Raw genomic sequence first — 20438 nt, forward strand, 5'->3', positions numbered from 1 at the left:
TTTTTGTTCATTGATCCTACTGGGAGACCTCTGTAGCTGAGGTTAGATTAGGAAATCAAAGCAACCTGATAAAGGTTGGAAAAAGATGGTCATCATTCCTACAGTTAAAAACAGTTTCCAAAATTAAACCCATGCTCCCACATTCTGACCTACAATAAGTCACACACACACATTCATCTTCTCAACAAAACAACGGTCTCTCTCCCGCCTTCAGCTAGTTCAGACTGCAGCAGCTAGGCTTCTTACAGGTTATAACAGACAACATCACATTTCCCCAATCTCGGCTTCCCTCGTTTGGATTTTACTGATCACTTTCAAAGCCTGTCTGGCCCCAAGTTACATTGCTGAAATGTTTAGCCAGTTTGCAGGCCTAAATCTGGGCCCTCCTGCCTGTTCCAAAGTCGAGGCTTAAATCTAAAAGGTGACCATGCCTTTGCCATCAGGCCCCCTCAGCTTCTAACATTTGTGTAAATAGACACAAAGTGTGTCTATTTTGTGTTTGAGTTAAAGTCCAGTCAGAGTTTTTACCTTCTGGGAAGCTTGTTAATGTTCATGTTGCTAAAGTCATGCTCCAGAGTAGATCTGCAACAATTAATCAATAAATTGAACTATTTTGATAATCTATTCATCAGTTTTAAGTAATTTTTAAAGACAAAAAGTAAAAATTCTCTGATTTTGTTTTGTTACATGTTAATATTTTCTGATTTCTTTACTTTTCTTTGACATTAAACTGAATATCTTTGGATTGTGAATAAAACAAGACATTAGAGGATGTCATTTTGGGCTTTGGGAAACACTGATTGATGTTTTTCACCATTTTCTGACAGTTTAAAACAAACAGATGTTAATCGGGTGGCACTGTAGTGCAGTGGTTAGCACTGTTGCCTCACAGCAAGAAGGTCCTGAGTTCAAATGGTGCAGCTAAACTGGGGTGGATTTGTGGCTGGGACAGGATCTGTCTGTGTGGAGTTTGCATGTTCTCCTCATGTCTGTGTGGGTTCTCTCTGGGTAATCCAGCTTCCTCCCACTGTCCAAATACATGCAGGTTAATTAGTTTAATTAGTGACTTTAAATTGCCGGTAGGTATGAATGTGAGCATGAATGGCTGTCTGTCTCTATGTGTCAGCCCCGCGATGAACTGGCAACTTGTCCAGGATGATGATTATACAAATGTTAACCGATTAATCAAAGAAGTAACCAACCAATTAATTGACTATAAAAATAATCATTTGTTGCAACCCTAATCCAGAAACTTGGACTTGCATCCCCTGACTATTGTGGGGTGCTGTAGGATTGTGACATTGTGACATTGTGATTGTTGTAACGCATGTGTGCTACAGATAGTACTAATAGACCACCCTCGTTTCCCATGATACATTAGGCTACTAAGAGTTGCTTTTTTTATGTACCAAAATACAAATGTCACTTTGTGTTTGTAATAGCCTTGTTCAGAACATTGTGGTTTATGATGGTAATTGTCATTTGTGTGCTGTTTATTTGTTTAGTGAGGTGGCTGTTATATTCCTCACTCAAGCTACATTGTCCTGGTTGTGCCAGTTGTGTGTGTCTCCTATGTGTAAGGCCAATGAGGAGATGTTGCGAAAAGTGCTTTCTGTCTCAAATGTGTATTGTGTCACACAATATCTATACTTCATATGAATGCCAAACAAAGGAATCTGGATCAGTATGCAGACTCGTGCTGTCAGTCACATATCTGATGAGTAACTTATGTTATGGTATGATACTGGATCTGACCTATCTCTCTCCATTTATATTTTCCCCTTTTTGTCTGACATAAATCTTTATGAGATGAATATCTAGGGAAGAAATGACATGTACAACAAAAGTAAGGGGAGACAGAGGTAAAACCTTGGAGCCTACATTACGTATACATACAGTGTTTTGTTTCTCTCCATGTCTCCAGTCCAGGCAGAGCTGTGATAAGTAGTGAGACTGCCTGACATTTTAGAACTTATATACACAAACACACAAGCCACAAAAGAGGTCACACACTCGCTCTGCCTTTCTTCACCTCCCTCCCAACCTGAATATTTAACATGGGAAATAACATCTCTGCTACCTCCCATTTGCCCTTCATCATGACATGTTGTGTCGCTGTACTCTCGGCCTTGTGTTTTTATGTAACTGTCATTCTGCGCCTCTCTCCCTCTCTCTAGCTCTGTCTCTCTCTTCCAATCATTTTACAGGCTACACAAATAACATCTGGCACTTTGCCTCATCTCCAAGGATGTGATGATTAAGGCCAAACGACAACCCTATTTCTCCTCTGCCCACCAGGGCTGCAACCTTTCTCATAGACACACAGAGGCATTTTCATCAAAGCTCTTACACTGATGACAGGGCACAGCTCTGTGAATAAACACACTCCTCACTTCATATGATGAAAATGATTTATAGTATGTCTGACTAATATAATTATTTATGCAGTAGCACTTTCTCAGTGTTTTAACAGCAGCCATTATGATATGAAACAGTCACACACACACAGGTGTTACTAAAAATACTAATTAAGGTTTTGTTCCATTCAGGTCAAACAGAGTCAGGGTGCTGCTCTGCTACACTAAATAAAACACCTGTGTTTACACTGTTTTAATATCTATATGGCCGCTGTGAAAAAGATCCATTTTTAAAACCACATCATGCTTGGTTACCTCATGTTATTCCTAGCTTAGCTCATCCAAGCATCAGCCTGGGTAGAGATCAAATCAATCAGAATAACTGCAATCATCTGTGCAGGGTCTGTAAAGGAAGAGCACAGAAAGAAAGCAAGTGTTGCTGTCCATGGTGCTGGACTATTTTAGCATAACTAATGTGCTACACACATAACATAGCAGCAGCAAAGTTGATCTGGAAAAAAAACTGTAATAAGACGTTTCACATGTAGCAGGAAAAGCAAAAGTTTTTTTTATGTTGTTATATTTCTCTAACAAAAGGGAAAAGGAACTACACTATAGACAATGCTAGGTTTTTTAAAGGGAAGAAACAAAAAATAATAAAATGTTGGAGATTGAAAACAAAAATTAAATCAGAATCAAAGAGAATGACATCACAAACAAATAAAAGTAATTGAATTTTAAAGATGAGATATATTTCTTTGAAGGCCCAGTATGAGAGATTTAGTGGGATTTATTGGCACAATATCGCAGAAATGGAATATAACATTATGCTGAAATGTTTTCATTAGTGTATAATCACCTGGAAATAAGACTCATTGTGTTTTTGTCATCTTAGAATGAGCCATTCACAGCAGCCACCATACACCAGGAGTGTAGGATGATACCAGAGGATCTCAAACTTTTGAGGACTGAATGCATATTTTGGGGTCAACATATGATTGAGGCCCACACAAAAAAAAAAGAACTTCTTGTAAGATTTGTGATTGTCTGATTACACCATCTGACAATAAATTCCTTGAGCACAGATTTCTCCTGTTTGCAGAAAAAGCAGATCACTTCATCTGTTCCCTCGAGTGTGACAAAATAAGACTTTTCTGAAAGCTTCTTTGTCACTAATTGCTATGGAACAAGTAACTCCCTACAAGTTCTCATTCCTAATTTGACAGACACTTGTTGGGGGGCACAGTTTGGCGCTCTTGCCAAGTAATATACAAAAATATTGAAAGTGAAACTATTAAAATAGATGATTAAAATATAATGCATGCATTTCATGTCACCTTCAGGGGCCACAAAAAATGTTTCTGCAGCCCACCATTAACCCATTGACCCCAATTTGAGAAATTATGTCCAACATCAGGGGTGGGCAATTAGAATTATATAATTATAGGGTTAGGCAAACACAAATAATATAAGGTCCTGTTAACGGCCAAACCTCTAATCATGGAATGATCAGAAGTGTTCTTTATAGGGTTCTTCTACTGTTGGTCACTCTTTCTGAATTGCCATGTTGAATTGTGGGCTAATATTTTGTTGGCAATGTCCAAAACTTGTTTTTTTTAATGTTTTACAGTGTTCCATGCATGAGGTTGCAACGATAGTAGCAGCTAACGCAGTAGAAAAAGAACATAACCAACATGGATGTACAGCACTGAGTGAATAAAGTTACAGTTTAACATAAAAGACACAGTACATACAGTTCATACCTTTCTAAATAACAGTTTAATGGTAAGCAAAATATTCTTGACTGTCTTTGCGGGCTACATGAAACCTTTCATGGGGCTGCATCTGGCCCCCAGGCCGCATTTTGGCCTGGTCTGTCCTACATGCTAGAAAGAGGAGAGTGAGACAAGGTGTTTGTAATCTGCTAGATGGCACTAAATCTGACACTCCTACGATGGATTTGAAAACCTATTATGGTAGAACACAGGTGGGGCTCAGACACTGCTCACTGCTAATGCCTGAAGAGGAGACGACCATTCCAGTGTGTTGGAAAGTGCTGACATCTATGGTGGAAATCTGTCTGAAACAAGCTGTGAAACTCTGAGGTGACTCCATGTGGATCACAGGCTCCTCTATCACGTCCACGAGGACGAGCCCCAACCCTGCTCCTCTTTCCCCTCTGTGATGGTGAGGCTTTGTGACTAAATAACGCACAACATGTTCTGACAGGAAACACTGACTATTCTCAGTGCTTCATCTGTGTTGCCAGGGGAGGATGTCAGTCAGTCAGGGCTCATTACATCTAAACACTTGTCTTATTTATTGTGCTACATGTGAAAGGACTTACAGAATGTCATTGTTGACCTGTGCATTACAACCTAACCCACCATTACAATGAGGTGCCTCTCAAGGTGTCTTTCCTCTGGTTTAGTGAATGTCAGTGTCACCATGAAGTTGCCCTTGTTCTTTGTTCCTTGAACAGCGAGTGTGTTCCTGAACGAAGCTAAGCACCAGGGCCGTGCAGAGACCTTTGGAGGGGCAGGTGCTCAAAGTTAAAAGGGGGCCACGAATTTTCTCCATGGTGCTGGTTCATAATCTGCCCTTTATTATTTGTAGTGCTAATAATAAAGTAAAAAAAAGAATTAAATGATATAGAAATCATGTATTTAAATGTATTTGTGCTTTTATTCAGTTTGACTATCCAGTTTGTGCAAGACAGCAAGGTTATAAAAGTTATATATTTTATATTTATGCATATTGTATTGAATTTGTGTGTATATATACAAATGTTAGAAACAAGTACTGATATGTTCAAATGAGAGGTTGAGAAAATCACAATTCAAATTCTTCTAATTATTATTGTTATTGTTGTTGTATTTATACTGTAATAGGCCAAAATTATGTGAATATGCATGTACATTGCATAGTTTTAGTGAAATAACAGCCTATGCCTCATTGCCTCTAGAAACATAGGAAAAACACTGCAACTCACTTGACATTAAAATGATACAGATCTCTAATGCACTTTGCCCATGACAAAAGAAACATATAGAAACAAAAAGAAGCCTGACATACTTTTTCCCCTCAGCACGCTGTGTGTGGTTAACTAGCGGCTATAACTTATGAGAGGTGTGTGCAGAGTCAGAGGCACACACACAGGATGCTCACGGATCGTATCACGGTTTTGAGTCACGGATCAGATCATTTTTCGGATCAGCAAAAAAGAAAAAAGTGGTGGGATTAGGGTTAAATTATTTTAAAAATGCACTTGTCTTTGATCTTTGTCTGTCTGTAATTATCACCATAGTTATGTAATGTAACAATAATGATAATAGTAATGATAATGGTAATAATATTAAAAACTTAAAACTTATACAGTGCTGTACTATGTATATACTACACATATATTAGATCATTATACACTGTACAGTATAATACACAACGACGCTCTGTAGTCTGGCTCAATGTCCCGCCTACAGCAGCACATCTGATTGGTTAGAAGTCATGATCAATCAATCAATCAGCAGACACACTGTGTCACAGACGGGGTGAGACAGAGCTGCACCGGTGAGCAGAGAGGAGCTGTGTAGAAGTTAAGACAGCTGATATCACCAAAGTTTCAACAAACATCACAGTTTTATGATCTGTTTCTTTGGTGATAGCAGAGTTAAATCAGTGAAAAAAGTTACGGTCTGGATTTCACTCAAGGTGATGTGATGTCGCTCTTCACAGAGATGCGCTGCACACAGCGGCATCTGTCCTGTCTGTTCACTGCAGCTCTGCATTGAGATTTCGGGTATTATAACTTATACAAAAGTAACAGTGACAGTACAACTATGATGCTCACATGTGGTCTGCGGATCACACACGTGCCGAACTGTAGACAAAAGGGCACTTTGGGCATCAAGGGTCAAAGGGGCAGGTGCTCCAGCACCTTTATAATCAACCTTTTTGTTTTACAGGGAGTCAAGGAAGAGAAGATAAAATAGGAGTGATGTGTTCATACTCATACTCTGTGGGTTTTGTTTAACACTCTGGTTGCAGGATCCTGAATAATTTGCAGTTTGTTTAACACTTATACTATCTGACTGTGACAGGAGGCATCTAACCTTAGATTTATTTGATAAAAATAGATATGTAAAAAAAAAGTTGTGGTAGTCAAGATCCAGATCTGAAATCACACCTCAGTTCTTGACAGAGTGAATCTGGTACTTCAAAGCCTTGGGAACTACTAAATGAATCTCTATTTTTAAAATCAATTTTTAATTTTACTGGGCACCAGTGAAGAGAAAATAAAATAGGAATTATGAGCTCAAACATTTTATTTCTTGCCCATCCAATATTTCATTAGAAAAAAAAAACAAAAACAAACAAAAAAAGTTTAAAATTGTGTATTATAAATGTGTTTCCTTTCAACCTATATTCAATTAAATACAATACATAGACAAGAAATATATAATGTTTAAACTGATTAAGTTTTTTTGCTAAGGTTTTTGTAAATATTCACTCATTCTGAGTTTGATGCCTGCAACATGTTACCAAAAAGTTGGGACAGGAGCATTGTTTACCACTGTGATATGTCAGCTTGTCTTTTCAGCGTTTGGGAACTGAGGACACTAATTGTTGAAGTCTGAAAAGTGAATTTCTTTCTTATTCTTCCTTGATATATGACTTCAGGAACTCAACAGTCCAGGGTCTCCATCTTTGTACTTTGTACTTCTTAATGCACCACACATTGTCAGATGGAGACAGGTCTGGACTGCAGGCAGGTCAGTTTAGTACCTGAACTCTTTTACTATGAAGACTGTTCAAACAGTCAGTGACAGTTACCCATGATGCCATGGGCACTAACATAAATGCTGGATTTTTTTCACACCATCACAGGTGCTGTCTTTTAGCACTGGTAACAATCTGGACAGTCCTTTTCCTATTTAGCCCAGAGGACACGATGTCCATGATTTGTGAAAACAATGTGAAATGTGGACTCGTCAGACCACAGTACACTTCCACAGTTCCACTTTGCGTCAGTCCATTTCAGATGAGCTCAGGTCCAGAGAAGTCTGCAGTGTTTCTGGATGTTGTTGATATATGTCTTTCTCTTTGCATGGTAGAGTCTTAACTTGCATTTGTAGATGCAGAGACAAACTGTGTTTACTGACAACAGTTTTCCAAAGTGTTCCTGAGCTCATGTAGTATCCTTTATACAATGATGTGGGTTTTTAATGCAGTTTTTAATGCAGTGCTGCCTGAGAGGTCAAAGGTCACAGACATTCACAGTTGATTTTCAACCTTGTCCCCTATGAGCAGAGATTTCTCTGGATTCTCTGAAGATCTCTGAAGATTCTGTGGATTCTCTGAAGGCACTAAATACCCTGTTGTTGAACTGTACTGAATTAAATACCAATTGAAAACTATTCACAAATGATTACATTCTATGTTTATTTATGTTTTACATAACATCCAAACTTTTTTCTGGAATTGACATACTTCTATCCATGGTTCAGGTACTGGTCCACATGGAACATACTGTCTGTCTCTAGTGTAGAGACGCCCTGGACTAATATTATTGACTGTGTTACCAAACGGGCAGACACATTGTGGAGATGTGAGAGGCATTTTATACAGTTCATACAAACATTCTGCACATCCCTGGGCTGATTGATGGATTATTTCTATAATGGCACTGTCTGTGGATGGCAACAGACACATTTATCAAAAGACATGTCTTGGCATGTCATTATCAGGGTCTGATAACAGACATTGTGGCGAGTCACACTAGACCTAAGCATGACTCATATGTATATGTATATGTATATTCCCCTCATCACTGGTGCCTCCCCAGGTAATTACTCTGACCTGATCAAATCCCACAAGCTATCAGTTGGGTTGCAGTGCAAGGAGAAGCACACCTACTCTTTCTCCCTCACTGAGAAATTCTGAATGTGACTTTGCACCTCACCCTAACATTACTGTTACAGGAAACATTAGTGAGATTTAGCCATACATGATTGAGCCTCAGGCAGACTCAGACTCACCCGAGGAGTGTTTTTGGATCATTCCATAACTTTTCCAGTCTTTTGGTGCACGTTTCAACTTTTTTGAAACAGACATCACATTCAGAATGAGTGTACATTTACAAAAAACAACAAAGTTTATCAGTTTTAACATTAAATATCTTGTCTTTGTACTATAATCAATGAAACACAAGTTGTCTGTTTTTATTAATGTTTTACACAGTGTTCCAACAATTTTGGACTTGGTGTTGTAGATTTCTTCCAAGCAGTGATATGTAACAAATGATGCCATCCTGCTGATAGAAGCATCAGATGTATCATTCTAACAGCAGTTACTAACTGTGTAGTTTGTCAGTTAATTTGGACATCTATCGGCAGCCTCAGTCCAAAAATACCAGTAGCGATACTGAGCACCCAGAAGCCCCTTAAACCCATGCCCAGGGATGTTCATTTAGATGGGGATGATATTCAGCATGCCACATGCTGCATGTCAGCTTTGAAAGCACAGGAAACACTGTACATGTGCTTGTAGAGTCACAAGAATGACCTGTCCTTTCATGTCTGGCCTTGTTTAGAGGTCACTGCTAAAATGAAAGAGGCATCGAATGAAAAATAAGAACATCACAAAAGAAAAATGAGCTGCCAACCAGCAGCCTTTTAGCCAAGCAATCACCATCCAGAAAGGATGGGATGGACGTGAAGGTCGCCTGCACACTGGACACAACACCTTACACTGCTGATACCATGAGTACACACACGCAGACCATTCAAACCCATTTTGTCTTCATACACACACTAAATTTGAATCATGGAAAGTAGAGCGTTTGTAGCACAACTACTACAGCCATATTTGTGCCTGTTTGCAGATATAATCCATATTCAACTACCAAAATGCAATCTTGGTGGTGCAGCAGGCAAACTTGACAAGATGCATGAAATAATAAAATCTCAATACACCAAATAATTAACAAAAGGTTGTTCAGACACCAACTTAATGCAGCCCTGACTTTGGAGAAAGTTACTTTTATTAATGATCCCCCTTGAGACACTGAAGATACTGTGTGACATTTAATATATGAAAAGAAGGAAACATTTTAATATTTTGAATATTTTAGATAATACTTAATGAATTTAGGAGGATTATATCAAGACTCAATCAAAAAGTCACAAGAGGACAAGGTAAAAGTGGTTATTTTGAAGGCCCCTGTGGACAAAAGCAGTAGTTTCCCCCTTGTAATAGCCACAACAAATAACATCAAAAATAAAATTATCTAAACAAAAATCTCCTCCTGCTTCTTTTTAACCAGCTAAAGTACCACTTACTCTAACTTGTAAACACAGGCTTGTTTCATCTGATTTTAATGAGAATCTGACCCAGTGGCAGACATTAATGAGATAGTTCACCCTCTACTCACCCTCATGCTGACTGAAGGTCGGGTTTAGGTTGAAAAGAATGTTGCAGAATCTCCAAAACAATGGAAGTGAATGGTGACCAGTTTTCAAATGTAAAAAAAAAACCCAAAACATCCCCAACATGCAAAATTGATGTGGAATTTACACCATGTTTTTAGCCTGAATTTTCACTGTAGATCTGTCTGACCTGAGTGTGTGTGGTGTGACGGTTGGATTACACCAGATGAGCAGTATGGACGCATTTTATGTTTTTTTTTGGTTGTTTTTTACTTTTGAAAACTGGTCACCATTCACTTCCCATTGTTTGGGAGATTGTGCGACATTGTTTTCCTGTCAAACTCCATCAGTGTTTTGTGGACTAAAAAACTAAACCCGACCATTAATTAACATGAGAGTGAGAAGATAATAATATTATAAATGATTTTTCATTTTGGGTGAACTATCCCTTTAAGATTAATGATGTAGAAACAGCTGATCTTCTCACACATTGGTTTGTTAACTTATGTTCCATAGCCAGTTATAAAATCACTTTAAGTAGCTTTTCAAATGGTATTAATAGTGCAGTATGACTCCAAACTCAAAGTCTAGGACTTGGGACTTGTTTCAGGACTTGAGACTTACTTGTGATGTTCAAACCAATGACTTGGTCCCACCTCTGTTTGTTAGTCCTCACATATTTTCACACTGAAATACAGCCCAGCTTAGACCCAGACGGAACAGATGCTTTGGTGCATTCACTGCCGCACTCCTATGCACTTATCTACATTTAACGTCACACTCTGGATCATGTGGACATTAAAACAAGCATACACTACAAACACAATGCTACAGGAATCTGAATACACAGATGGCAACGTGTTCACCAGAAGAAAAGCTTCTTTTGTGCAAACTTGTCGTCTTCTCTCCTACACATCCTGCTCACCCAAATTTAACTGCATCTGTCCCCCAACCAGTTCCCTTGGTTTGTTTATCTACAGAGGGCGTAGAGTGGTTGAAAATGAACAATAGTAGGTTGCTAACAGCGTGTGAGTTTTGGCAGTGCAGTTCTCCTGCCACAATGGTAAGTGTAATTTCACATGTATGAGGTGCCAGTGTAAGGACATAACGGATGTAGTTTGTTTATTTAGAGCCGGAAAATATCACTGGATTTTATGTAATTTGTACACTGTGACAGCTATCCTAGAAATAGCTGTGGTGAGCTGGTGGCATTTAAAGTAGCGCAAGCTCCTCCTCACAGTGAGGGTTATTTTAAAAAGGTACAATCTGAGAAAGAAATACCAAAAGGAGACACTGATGATCCATATTTAGTGTCTGTCTTTCCATTGCTGCTTTTGACTTTTTTTTTTTTTTTTTAAACACACTCTTAGCATGTTTTGGAGAACTGTGCAGTAGAAAAATGTATAGTTCTGACTGGAAAATGGCTCAACATCTCTGTGGTTTTCTTCATTCACACTGCTGGAGGAAAGTGAGAGTAAAGATGCCCAGTGCTTATGCCTGTGCAGAGGTCTCAACATAAAAGTGAGTGTACTTCACGTTCCTCAGCCTAAGAAGTGGACAGTGTAATTGATAATGCTATCACAAACCTTCCTGGAGTTGCTGCTACATGGACATGGAAATGTTAGTGGGGTTTTGGCTGATATGAGGCAGGGGAGATGAAACTCATGGCTCCTTAGAGCTATAATATGTGACATTTCTGCATTAAAATGTCTCAAAGCACTAGGTTTTGCTGAGTTGTGTACTTACATTATCCCAAATATTTTCCAACAATGGTCAAAAAGCTGTAATTCATTCAAAGTAACAGTATGTTTAATTCTAGCTGCTAGTTGCTGTAACTTCTGTGAAAACATGGGATACTTCAGACACATCAGAGAGTGAGGCAGGAAGTTGGCAACGTAGAATTTGTTAAATTTAAAAAATACAATGCTGCTGGTACCTCACTTTTCCTAAAAGTGTCTGTATTTAACTGGAAATATATATATATATTTTTTTTTTTGTGTGTTTTGCACAGTTGGGGAAGCATCTTGGTTGCTTAGCAACTATCATTGTCTCTGTCAGTAAAACTTCACAAGTGGTCTCAATTTGCAATTTCATAAAATTAAAATACAAAAAATTTATAAATTAGACTCAATTAAAAATAAAGTAGGGGAGACCAGGTATAGTTGTAACATTTTTTGTCTGCACTCCTATAACTCACTGAATGTTTGTGTTAAAGCTCTCAAATGTTGAAACAAAGTACTCTTACTTATTACAAACAGCAATATTTACAACTGTTATTTGGTTTTATTTTTATACTCATTTTGCCTTTTGCCATAGGCTGTGATTATTTTGTGTGATGGTTCAAGGTGGAAATGTGTTATTATAATGTTAAAATAACAGATTTAAAATCCTATAAAATACTATTAACTCTTTCCCTCTTTGAATAATTCCAGATGAATCTAAAATTTGAATCAGATCACTGATGGTTATTATCCTACAGAAATATACTGCTGTCAATATATGCAATCATTACTGTTTACTACATGCAATAGCAGCATATTGATACATATATAAAGGTATTTTACAACTGTTAATACTGTAACTGTGTTAAATCATTTGTGTGACACAGGCTGTGACAGCCTCTCTAACACAGAGATATGGTGCTGCTCCTACCTTAGCAATGGTCTCATGGAACTTGAAAAGCGGATCCAGAGTCTCTGGTAATTCAGCAGAAAACTGAGCCTCTGACAGGAAACTGCTGGCCTGAGGTAAAAGAGAGGGGAAGAAGAAAATTGTCAAGTATTACACCACAACAGTATTTTTCTCAGTTTCCTGTCTTTTTAAGTCCTACCATTATCTCATTCAAACTTTTTTTTCTTTTATGGGAGCACAAGTCCAAGTCAGAATGAAACAAAAGCTTACTCCTTTTCTCACTTTGTCTCTTTTCTTTTCTTATCCTTTCTATTCTAGTTTGTTCTATTCTATTCTAAGAGAGCAGTGACCTGTCAAGCTTTTGACAAGAAACAACAGTAAATGCTCTCAAGGCCACCGAGCTGCCAGGACGTTTTGTTCCACTGTCAAATACACACATTTATGCTGTACATGCACACGCGCACACACACACACACACGCAGAGTCCCAGATACTGACACAAAGTCATGTAACTGTGCCTGCACATACCCAAAAACTCCCTCATTGTCACCTCAGCATCCTCTGTAATGTCTCCAAACAAAGCAGCTCTCATTGTGACTTCAAAGTGGCACCGCTGCCTTTGTAGTATTGTGTTTTTTTCATGGAGTCAAATTAAGCAGCAGAAATAACAATATCAAAGGTTCAAACACTCTATTTCTACTCATGTAGCCTGGAAATCAAGAAATATCTGACAACTCCAGTGGATCTTTGTAGTTTCAAACACACTTCACAGCAATATTCTCCATCCAATAATATTGTGTTTCACCCATTCTTGAGGCAAATTATGTTCTACAAAAAAAAAACAAAAAAAAAAACAAACAACCAAAAAAAAAAAAACTTAAATACAAAAACTCTAATTACATTTTTTGGCAAAGATTTATTCTTTATGTATTTATAAAGGTGAAATATATTTAAAGTATGAAATGGTTTGGTTTGCTTTCATTTAATTAATTTCTAAACCTGCTCTGTGCCAGAAAACAGCCTTGTCCCAGACAAGTTTTTCTAACTTCAAACAATTTTAAAAGGTATTAAAAGGTATTAAAAGTATAATATCTACTGATAACACAGGTATGAAAATGTTGTGTTATAATCATCTTTGTTTTAAAATGGATTTTTAAACGAAAATGTTGTCCCTTTAAAAGTGTGTCCCAGATTTAACTCATTTTTACAAAAATATGTTTTTAACTCCTGCCTCACTTTCTGGTTTAAAAAAGGTGGAAATACTGCTCAAGCACTGATGAATTTCGACAAACTCATTCAATAATATTGCTATCAGATGTGTCTCAACCATATGATGTCAACTCTGTAGACCCTTTAAATCAAAGCTAAAGAAGAATTATAGTTTGAAAATGTGTATTTGGACTTAAAATGGCTCCTCACTACAACTATGCCATGAAACACTCCATGTTGCAGGATTATCACTGAATCTAAAAGTTCATGTTCAGGAGACTTTTCATAAGATAATGGAGGAGAAATCAGGTTCAACATAATTCAGAACAGGCTGCCAGACTTTGTAGAACTGATCTACTTTGTCCTGTAAAATACATGTAAGATATTCCAAAGGGACCGACTCAAATATCGCTTTACACCAACTATTAACAGAAGGGCCCTCATCACTAATCAACTGTAATAATTTATTTTTTTTTCTAGCAGCAAATGTAAGAATATATATACCCTTTTGCTGGCTGCAGTAGTCATATTTTGGAGAGCTAAAATCAAAGACAGTGGATCCAATTCTAAATATTTATCAAATATTTTTTCCATTTTACATAATATTTCAGACCAATACATTTGTCATTTATAACAAGTCCATAGGCAGTGGGTCAAGGTACCTATTTCAGTTTTATATCTGAGACACAGAAGAGAGAGTGAGGGGTCGAAAGAATGCCTGCCAATAGGGGATATATGCATTCTGTGTATAATTTCTAACTGGATTTCTGTTGTCCGCGTACAGATGGATATCTTTTTGGCTTGACTCCATATAGCCTGCCATGTCTCTTCATCAATAGTCACTGACAATTCCTTCTTCCACACATCCTTGATCTCCTCAGGATGATCTATAAGGTTGGCTTTCTTGATGATATAATGTCTTATTTGTAGGAAACAATAAAAATCTTGTTTTGTGAGCTGGTATTCCTTTCTCAATTACTCAAATGATATTAAACTATTATTTGAAATTAAGTCTCACAATTTTTATGAATTTTTGTCATCCCATTGTGGGAAACCAGGATCAAATGTCCCAAGCAAAAATTCAGGATTGTTAGTTTTTGGGGTAAGTGTGGAAGTTAATTTGACTCTCCCCTCCAGACCAGACCTGGGCAAAATGTGGCTCAGAGGGCAGATGTGGCCCCCTGAAAAGGTTCACGTGAGCCGCAAGGCCATCATGGAAACACCAAAAAATATAAATCTAGCAAAGACAGTCAATAGCATTTTCCTTACCATTTAACCAGTATCAGACCTTTATTTTGAAAGGGGTCAGTGTTGTGTTCATTGGTAAAGATAATGAACTGTATCTTTCATATAAAATTGTAACTTTATTCACTCAATGCTGTACATGTTCTTCTTCCTCTACTTTCTCTGCTTCAATTGCTACAACCTGCATACAGCATGCATCATCAAGTTTTGGACATTGGAAACAAAATATTAGTCCACAATTCAATATGGCAATTCAGAAAGGGTGACCGACAGTAGAAGATTTGGCCATTTAGCGATCTGGCCATTATTATGACCTCATATCGTTTTTGTCTGACCCATGTCAGCTTGATCAATATTTCATGTGGCCCCAGTGAAAAGTAATTGCTCACCCCTGCTCCAGACAGTGGGCTGATCACCATGCCTTTTAAGTATTGATTGTTATTTGATTAGCATAATTGTTTCTTATGTTCTTAAAATTGTTTAAAAAGTAATAAATTGAGGCGTCCCTATAGCTCAGTTGGTAGAGTGTGTGCCCCATGTACTGAGGCTGTTTGTCCTCTGCAGCAGCTGCCAGTTTGACTCCTGCCTGTGGCCTACTTGCTGCATGTCATCCCCTCTCTCTACCCCCTTCCTGTCATCTCTTCAGCTGCCATTATTGCAGTAAAGGCAAAAGATCAAAAAACAAAGTAATAAATCCTGTAATCTACATGTAGATAATGATGTTTCAACATTCAGCCAGATAGAGGGTGTTTCATTCTTTACTCATTCAGATATAAATCTCAAGTGAGCACACAGTTGATATACTTTGATATTTGGCAAAGCTAAACCACCCACAGACCCTGGCAGCTGCAGTACCACCATCTTTAGTCTAGGTCTACGTTTACTCCATATGAAAGAGCTGAGCCAACCATTCAAGTCTTTTAGAACCCTATTCAAAAACTATATAGGATTCATTTGAATGAGATAAAGCAACCTAGGCAACACATTCATTTTTATCAGGGCTATGTATCCTAACCAGGAAACAAGAAGTGAGGTCCAACACTCCAAATCTTGTCTTATTAGGATTAACAGCCTCAGTACATGGGGTGAATGCTCTACCAACTGAGCTATGGGAGCACCCCCTCAGTGTAACCTTGATATGGTATTTGTTCAAGAACTGCGGGAGTTATAAGTCTCTCTCAAAAGCTAAAAACTGCAAGACTGGACAGGCTCATGACAATAACTTTTGAATACATTGTTAACAGGCCAACATGATGGATGTGAGTGAGTGATGGTCTCTTGGACATATGTCCAATGAGTCTTTGCATCCATGTTGCCTACACTGTCAGCAGACAACAATGTCTGATATTGAATGTTTCTGTAAAACCTTCAGATATGTTCACTGACAGTGGTTTCGGTTTAAATTCCAACATTTTAAAAATATTGCTTCCTGTATGTCAGAGGCATATAACAGTTTTTATGTCTGTACAGATTTTTTTTTTTTGGCAAAATGAATATGGATATAAAATATCACAGTGTTGACATGATCTCAGTGAATAATTGACAGAGAACTTCAAGTATTTTTGCAGAACCTTATGATGTCAAGTTGACTTTTGACATTTAAGATAGGAAGTGTCCAACTCCACTAGTCATTTATAGGAAATTTTGTCATAATTAGCATAAAAAAAATCTTGAGTGGTAACTAAAAACATATTTTGTGAAGTCAAACAACCTCTGACAATCAAATTCTGATCATTTTGTCCTTGAGTCCAAGTGGATGTTTGTACCAGCTGTAATGAAATTCCCTCCAAGCAATCCAGAGATATTGCATTCACAAGAATAGGATGGGCCTGAGGTCACAGTGACCCCTGACCACAAAAAAAGTTCTGTTCAGTTATATTCATCCTTAAGACAAAGTGGTCATTTGTACAAATTTGAAAAAAATGCTGAGTGATCCCATATGATCATAAGTATAAAATTAAGTTTGCTTAACAGAAGTTGCTCCTTATAGCGTTTTTAATTGAATCACCACGTTTCAGCCCAAACCCTTCATCAGACATGAATAACAACAGGAGACACACCTCTGTATATACACATCCTGTGGTGGTTGCCTGAAGAATCATGTGATCACACATCATGGATATGCATAATAGGGATTAAGTGAAAAAATAATACAAAAATAGTACAACAGTAACACAAAAACATTTACAATCACATCAAGCACAATAGTAGACTAAAAATAAAAATAAAGCTGGTAAAAGACCTGCAGTGCCTGGAGCATCACCTTGAATATCACGCTTAAGTGCCCATATGACTTACAGTATCTCACAAAAGTGAGTACACCCCTCACATTTCTGCAAATATTTAATTATATTTTTTCATGGCACAACACTGAAGAAATGACACTTTGATACAATGTAAAGTAGTCAGTGTACAGCTTGTATAACAGTGTAAATTTACTGTTCCCCTCAAAATAACTCACAGAACATTAATATCTAAACCGCTGGCAACAAAAGTGAGTACACCCCTAGGTGAAAATGTCCAAATTGGGCCCCATTAGCCATTTTCCCTCCCCAGTGTCATGTGACTCGTTAGTGTTACAAGGTCTCAGGTGTGAATGGGGAGCAGGTATGTTAAATTTGGTGTTATCGCTCTCACACTCTCTCATACTGCTCACTGGAAGTTCAACATGGCACCTCATGGCAAAGAACTCTCTGAGGATCTGAAAAAAAGAATTGTTGCTCTACATAAAGATGGCCTAGGCCAGGGGTCCCTAACAGGCGGACCGCGGTCCGAGTCTGGACCCACATGCCGTCTTATACGGACCCGGACCTATAACCAATAAATCCTTAATAGATTTTAAATTTTGACGGCATGCTTCTATTTTAACTGGCGCAAATTTTCTAGTCTTTCCGGCGCTGGTTTAGCTGAACAGGAAACGCACAGACCAACTGCAGAGAAGCTGCGTGTGGAGGAGACTGTTGTTAATGACAAAGTTTATTACAACAGAAACTGGCATGATGGTTAATGACATCGACACCAACCAGATGCACTTATAAAATTAAACAACTGTATAAGGAGGCCTATACGTAAAACAGGAGAGTCTGTGTTTCTCTGTGAGAAACTTTCAGACCTTCTCACAGCAGAGTGAACAGGTGAGGGAGGAGAGGAGGGCAGACTGATCACTAATCAATCACTGATACATCGTCCTCTGGGACTGATTAAAAATAAAAATGCCAAAATTGGTGACAAACCAAACCTGGGTGTCCACACAAATAAAGTCTTTGTGTGAAACACTGCAGAGTTAAACATCGTGCTGTTTACAGACAGTCTGCTGTCTGTAGTTTGATAGAGAGACAGAGAGGGTCGTGTCTAGAAGGGAACCCTAGACCTGCAAAAGATCGCAAGAGTTTGATTATTTTAGTAGAAATAATGGACACAAATCTCGTGAAAGTTGTGCAAATAAAGAGTTACCTTCTAGATACGACCGAAAAAGGTGCGCAGCTCCAAAAACAGAAAATCATGTCGTGGTGTCGATGTTTTTAATGTGGCGGGCTGCCATAAATAAAACACTATTCACTGATCCACAGAGAGTCACTGAAACACTGATCACTGACCTGCTGTGATGGAAAAAATACTCACATTCTTTACTTAGGTATTTTTACATTGTGGTATTAGTGTTTTTAATTTAAAAATCTTGCATGTTATTATTTCCTTTTTTGAAAAATCAACATTTTTATTGCTGTTGTTGTACTTTAATGGTATTCTTATCGTTATTTTTTGATGACTAAATACAGACCTGCAAACTCATAAGAGGAGAAAAAGGTGGCATGTTGGTAAACCAGTCCCCTGTCCTCTGGTGGTCTGGGAGCGTCTGTCCTGCTCCAGAAGAAAAATGTTGTGATTTTAACATGTTAACAAAACTGGTGACTGTTTCAGTTAAAAGAGTTAGTTCACTCTTCTGTTTGTGGTTTCTGCAGACATTACTACCTTTACTTTTACCTTTGTACTTGAAAAAAAAAAAAAAATAGAAAGTAAAAACAGTAAAAGTAAATTTACAGTAAAAGTAAAGTTACTTTACTGAGTATTTTTACTTTAGTAATTTATAGTTTTTCATTTAATAGACCTGTCTTATCTTCTGTTTTGTATATTACCATTGTTCTTAAATAAAGCAAAAGTAATGTAATAGAAAAAAATGCAGAACACGCAATATTTCTTATCTGATTACTCGATTAATCGGCAGAATAATCAATAGATTATGCTTTAATTTTACTGGTTCGACCCACTTGAGATCAAATGGGGGTGTATGTAGCCCCTGAACCAAAACGAGTTTGACACCCCTGATGTAGATGTTGATACAACTACTACACTACTTCAGTATATATCACTCTTAATCATAACACAAGTTAGACATTATGATATTCCTTTGCTTTAGGAAATTTTCTCTAACTGGACCTCTTTGAATTTTAGTTGAATACCCCTGGTCTAGGCTATAAGAAGATTGCCAACACCCTGAAACTGAGCTGCAGCATGGTGGCCAAGACCATACAGCAGTTTAACAGGACCGGTTCCACGCAGAACAGGCCTCGCCATGGTTGACCGAAGAAGATGAGTGCACATGCTCAGCGTCATATCCAGAGGTTGTCTTTGGAAAATAGACGTGTGAGTGCTGCCAGCATTGCTGCAGAGGATTGAAGGGGTGGGGGGTCAGCCTGTCAGTGCTCAGACCATACGCCACACACTGCATCATATTGGTCTGCATGGCTGTCGTCCCAGAAGGAAGCCTCTTCTAAAGATGATGCACATGAAAGCCTGCAAACAGTTTGCTTAAGACAAGCAGACTAAAGACATGGATTACTCTAACCATGTCCTGTGGTCTGATGAGACCAAGATAAACTTATTTGGTTCCGATGGTGTCAAGGGTGTGTGGCGGCCAGGAGGCCCCCTGAAAGATTACAATTTAGGGCCCCGCCCCCTCACCCCCACATATTGGTTTTCTTTTGTGACCAAATATTGTTAGATATTGTTCCTCAATAAATTAAATAAGATTTAATTTTTTTTTTCAACAATAACAAAGGAAAACGAGAATATTTCAGCTCAGAATATTTCAGCTCACATATCCAGGTGGGGGTTACATTTGAAAATGTTTGCTTTTTGTCTGCACACAAGATATCGCACACTTTAATCATGCAAACCCTCAATGGCACTGAATCTGGCATAAAAATATGCTCATATAATAATATTACAAACCCATCAGTCCATCAGGTACAGATGAGCATATTGACCTGCTCAATTTAACATTAAGGCCAAAACACACTGAGAACTTCAATAGAAAAGTCAACTGTAGCTTCTATGGCGAACTGCAAGCTTCAGATTTAAAATTTAACACCACAGAACCAGCTGTATTTTAGGAAAAGGTTAAACTGCACACTGACACACACTGAGGAGATGAAGAGGAGAGACAGAGTCTGGACTCTTCATCATGACTTACAATAATGACACATCTGTCCATATTCTCTCTCTCTCTCTGCTGTGGGTCAGTGTTAATTTTATTTTTACCTGGTTTCAGGTGGAGCTGCAGCTCATCTCCCTC

General features: G+C 38.0%; 1 protein-coding gene across 1 annotated transcript in view; it reads right to left on the bottom strand.

The window, feature by feature from the left end:
• The window catches only part of naaladl2 (N-acetylated alpha-linked acidic dipeptidase like 2), a 753458-nt gene that overhangs the window by 109660 nt on the left and 623360 nt on the right, over positions 1 to 20438 (bottom strand). The window contains exon 14 of the mRNA XM_084722364.1: positions 12434 to 12523. Within this exon, the coding sequence (XP_084578490.1) occupies positions 12434 to 12523 (90 nt within the window). The remainder of the gene's footprint in view (positions 1 to 12433; positions 12524 to 20438) is intronic.

The sequence above is a fragment of the Lutjanus erythropterus genome, chromosome 7 (assembly GCF_056507025.1).
Source record: "Lutjanus erythropterus isolate fLutEry1 chromosome 7, fLutEry1.hap2, whole genome shotgun sequence".
NCBI lineage: Eukaryota > Metazoa > Chordata > Actinopteri > Lutjaniformes > Lutjanidae > Lutjanus > Lutjanus erythropterus.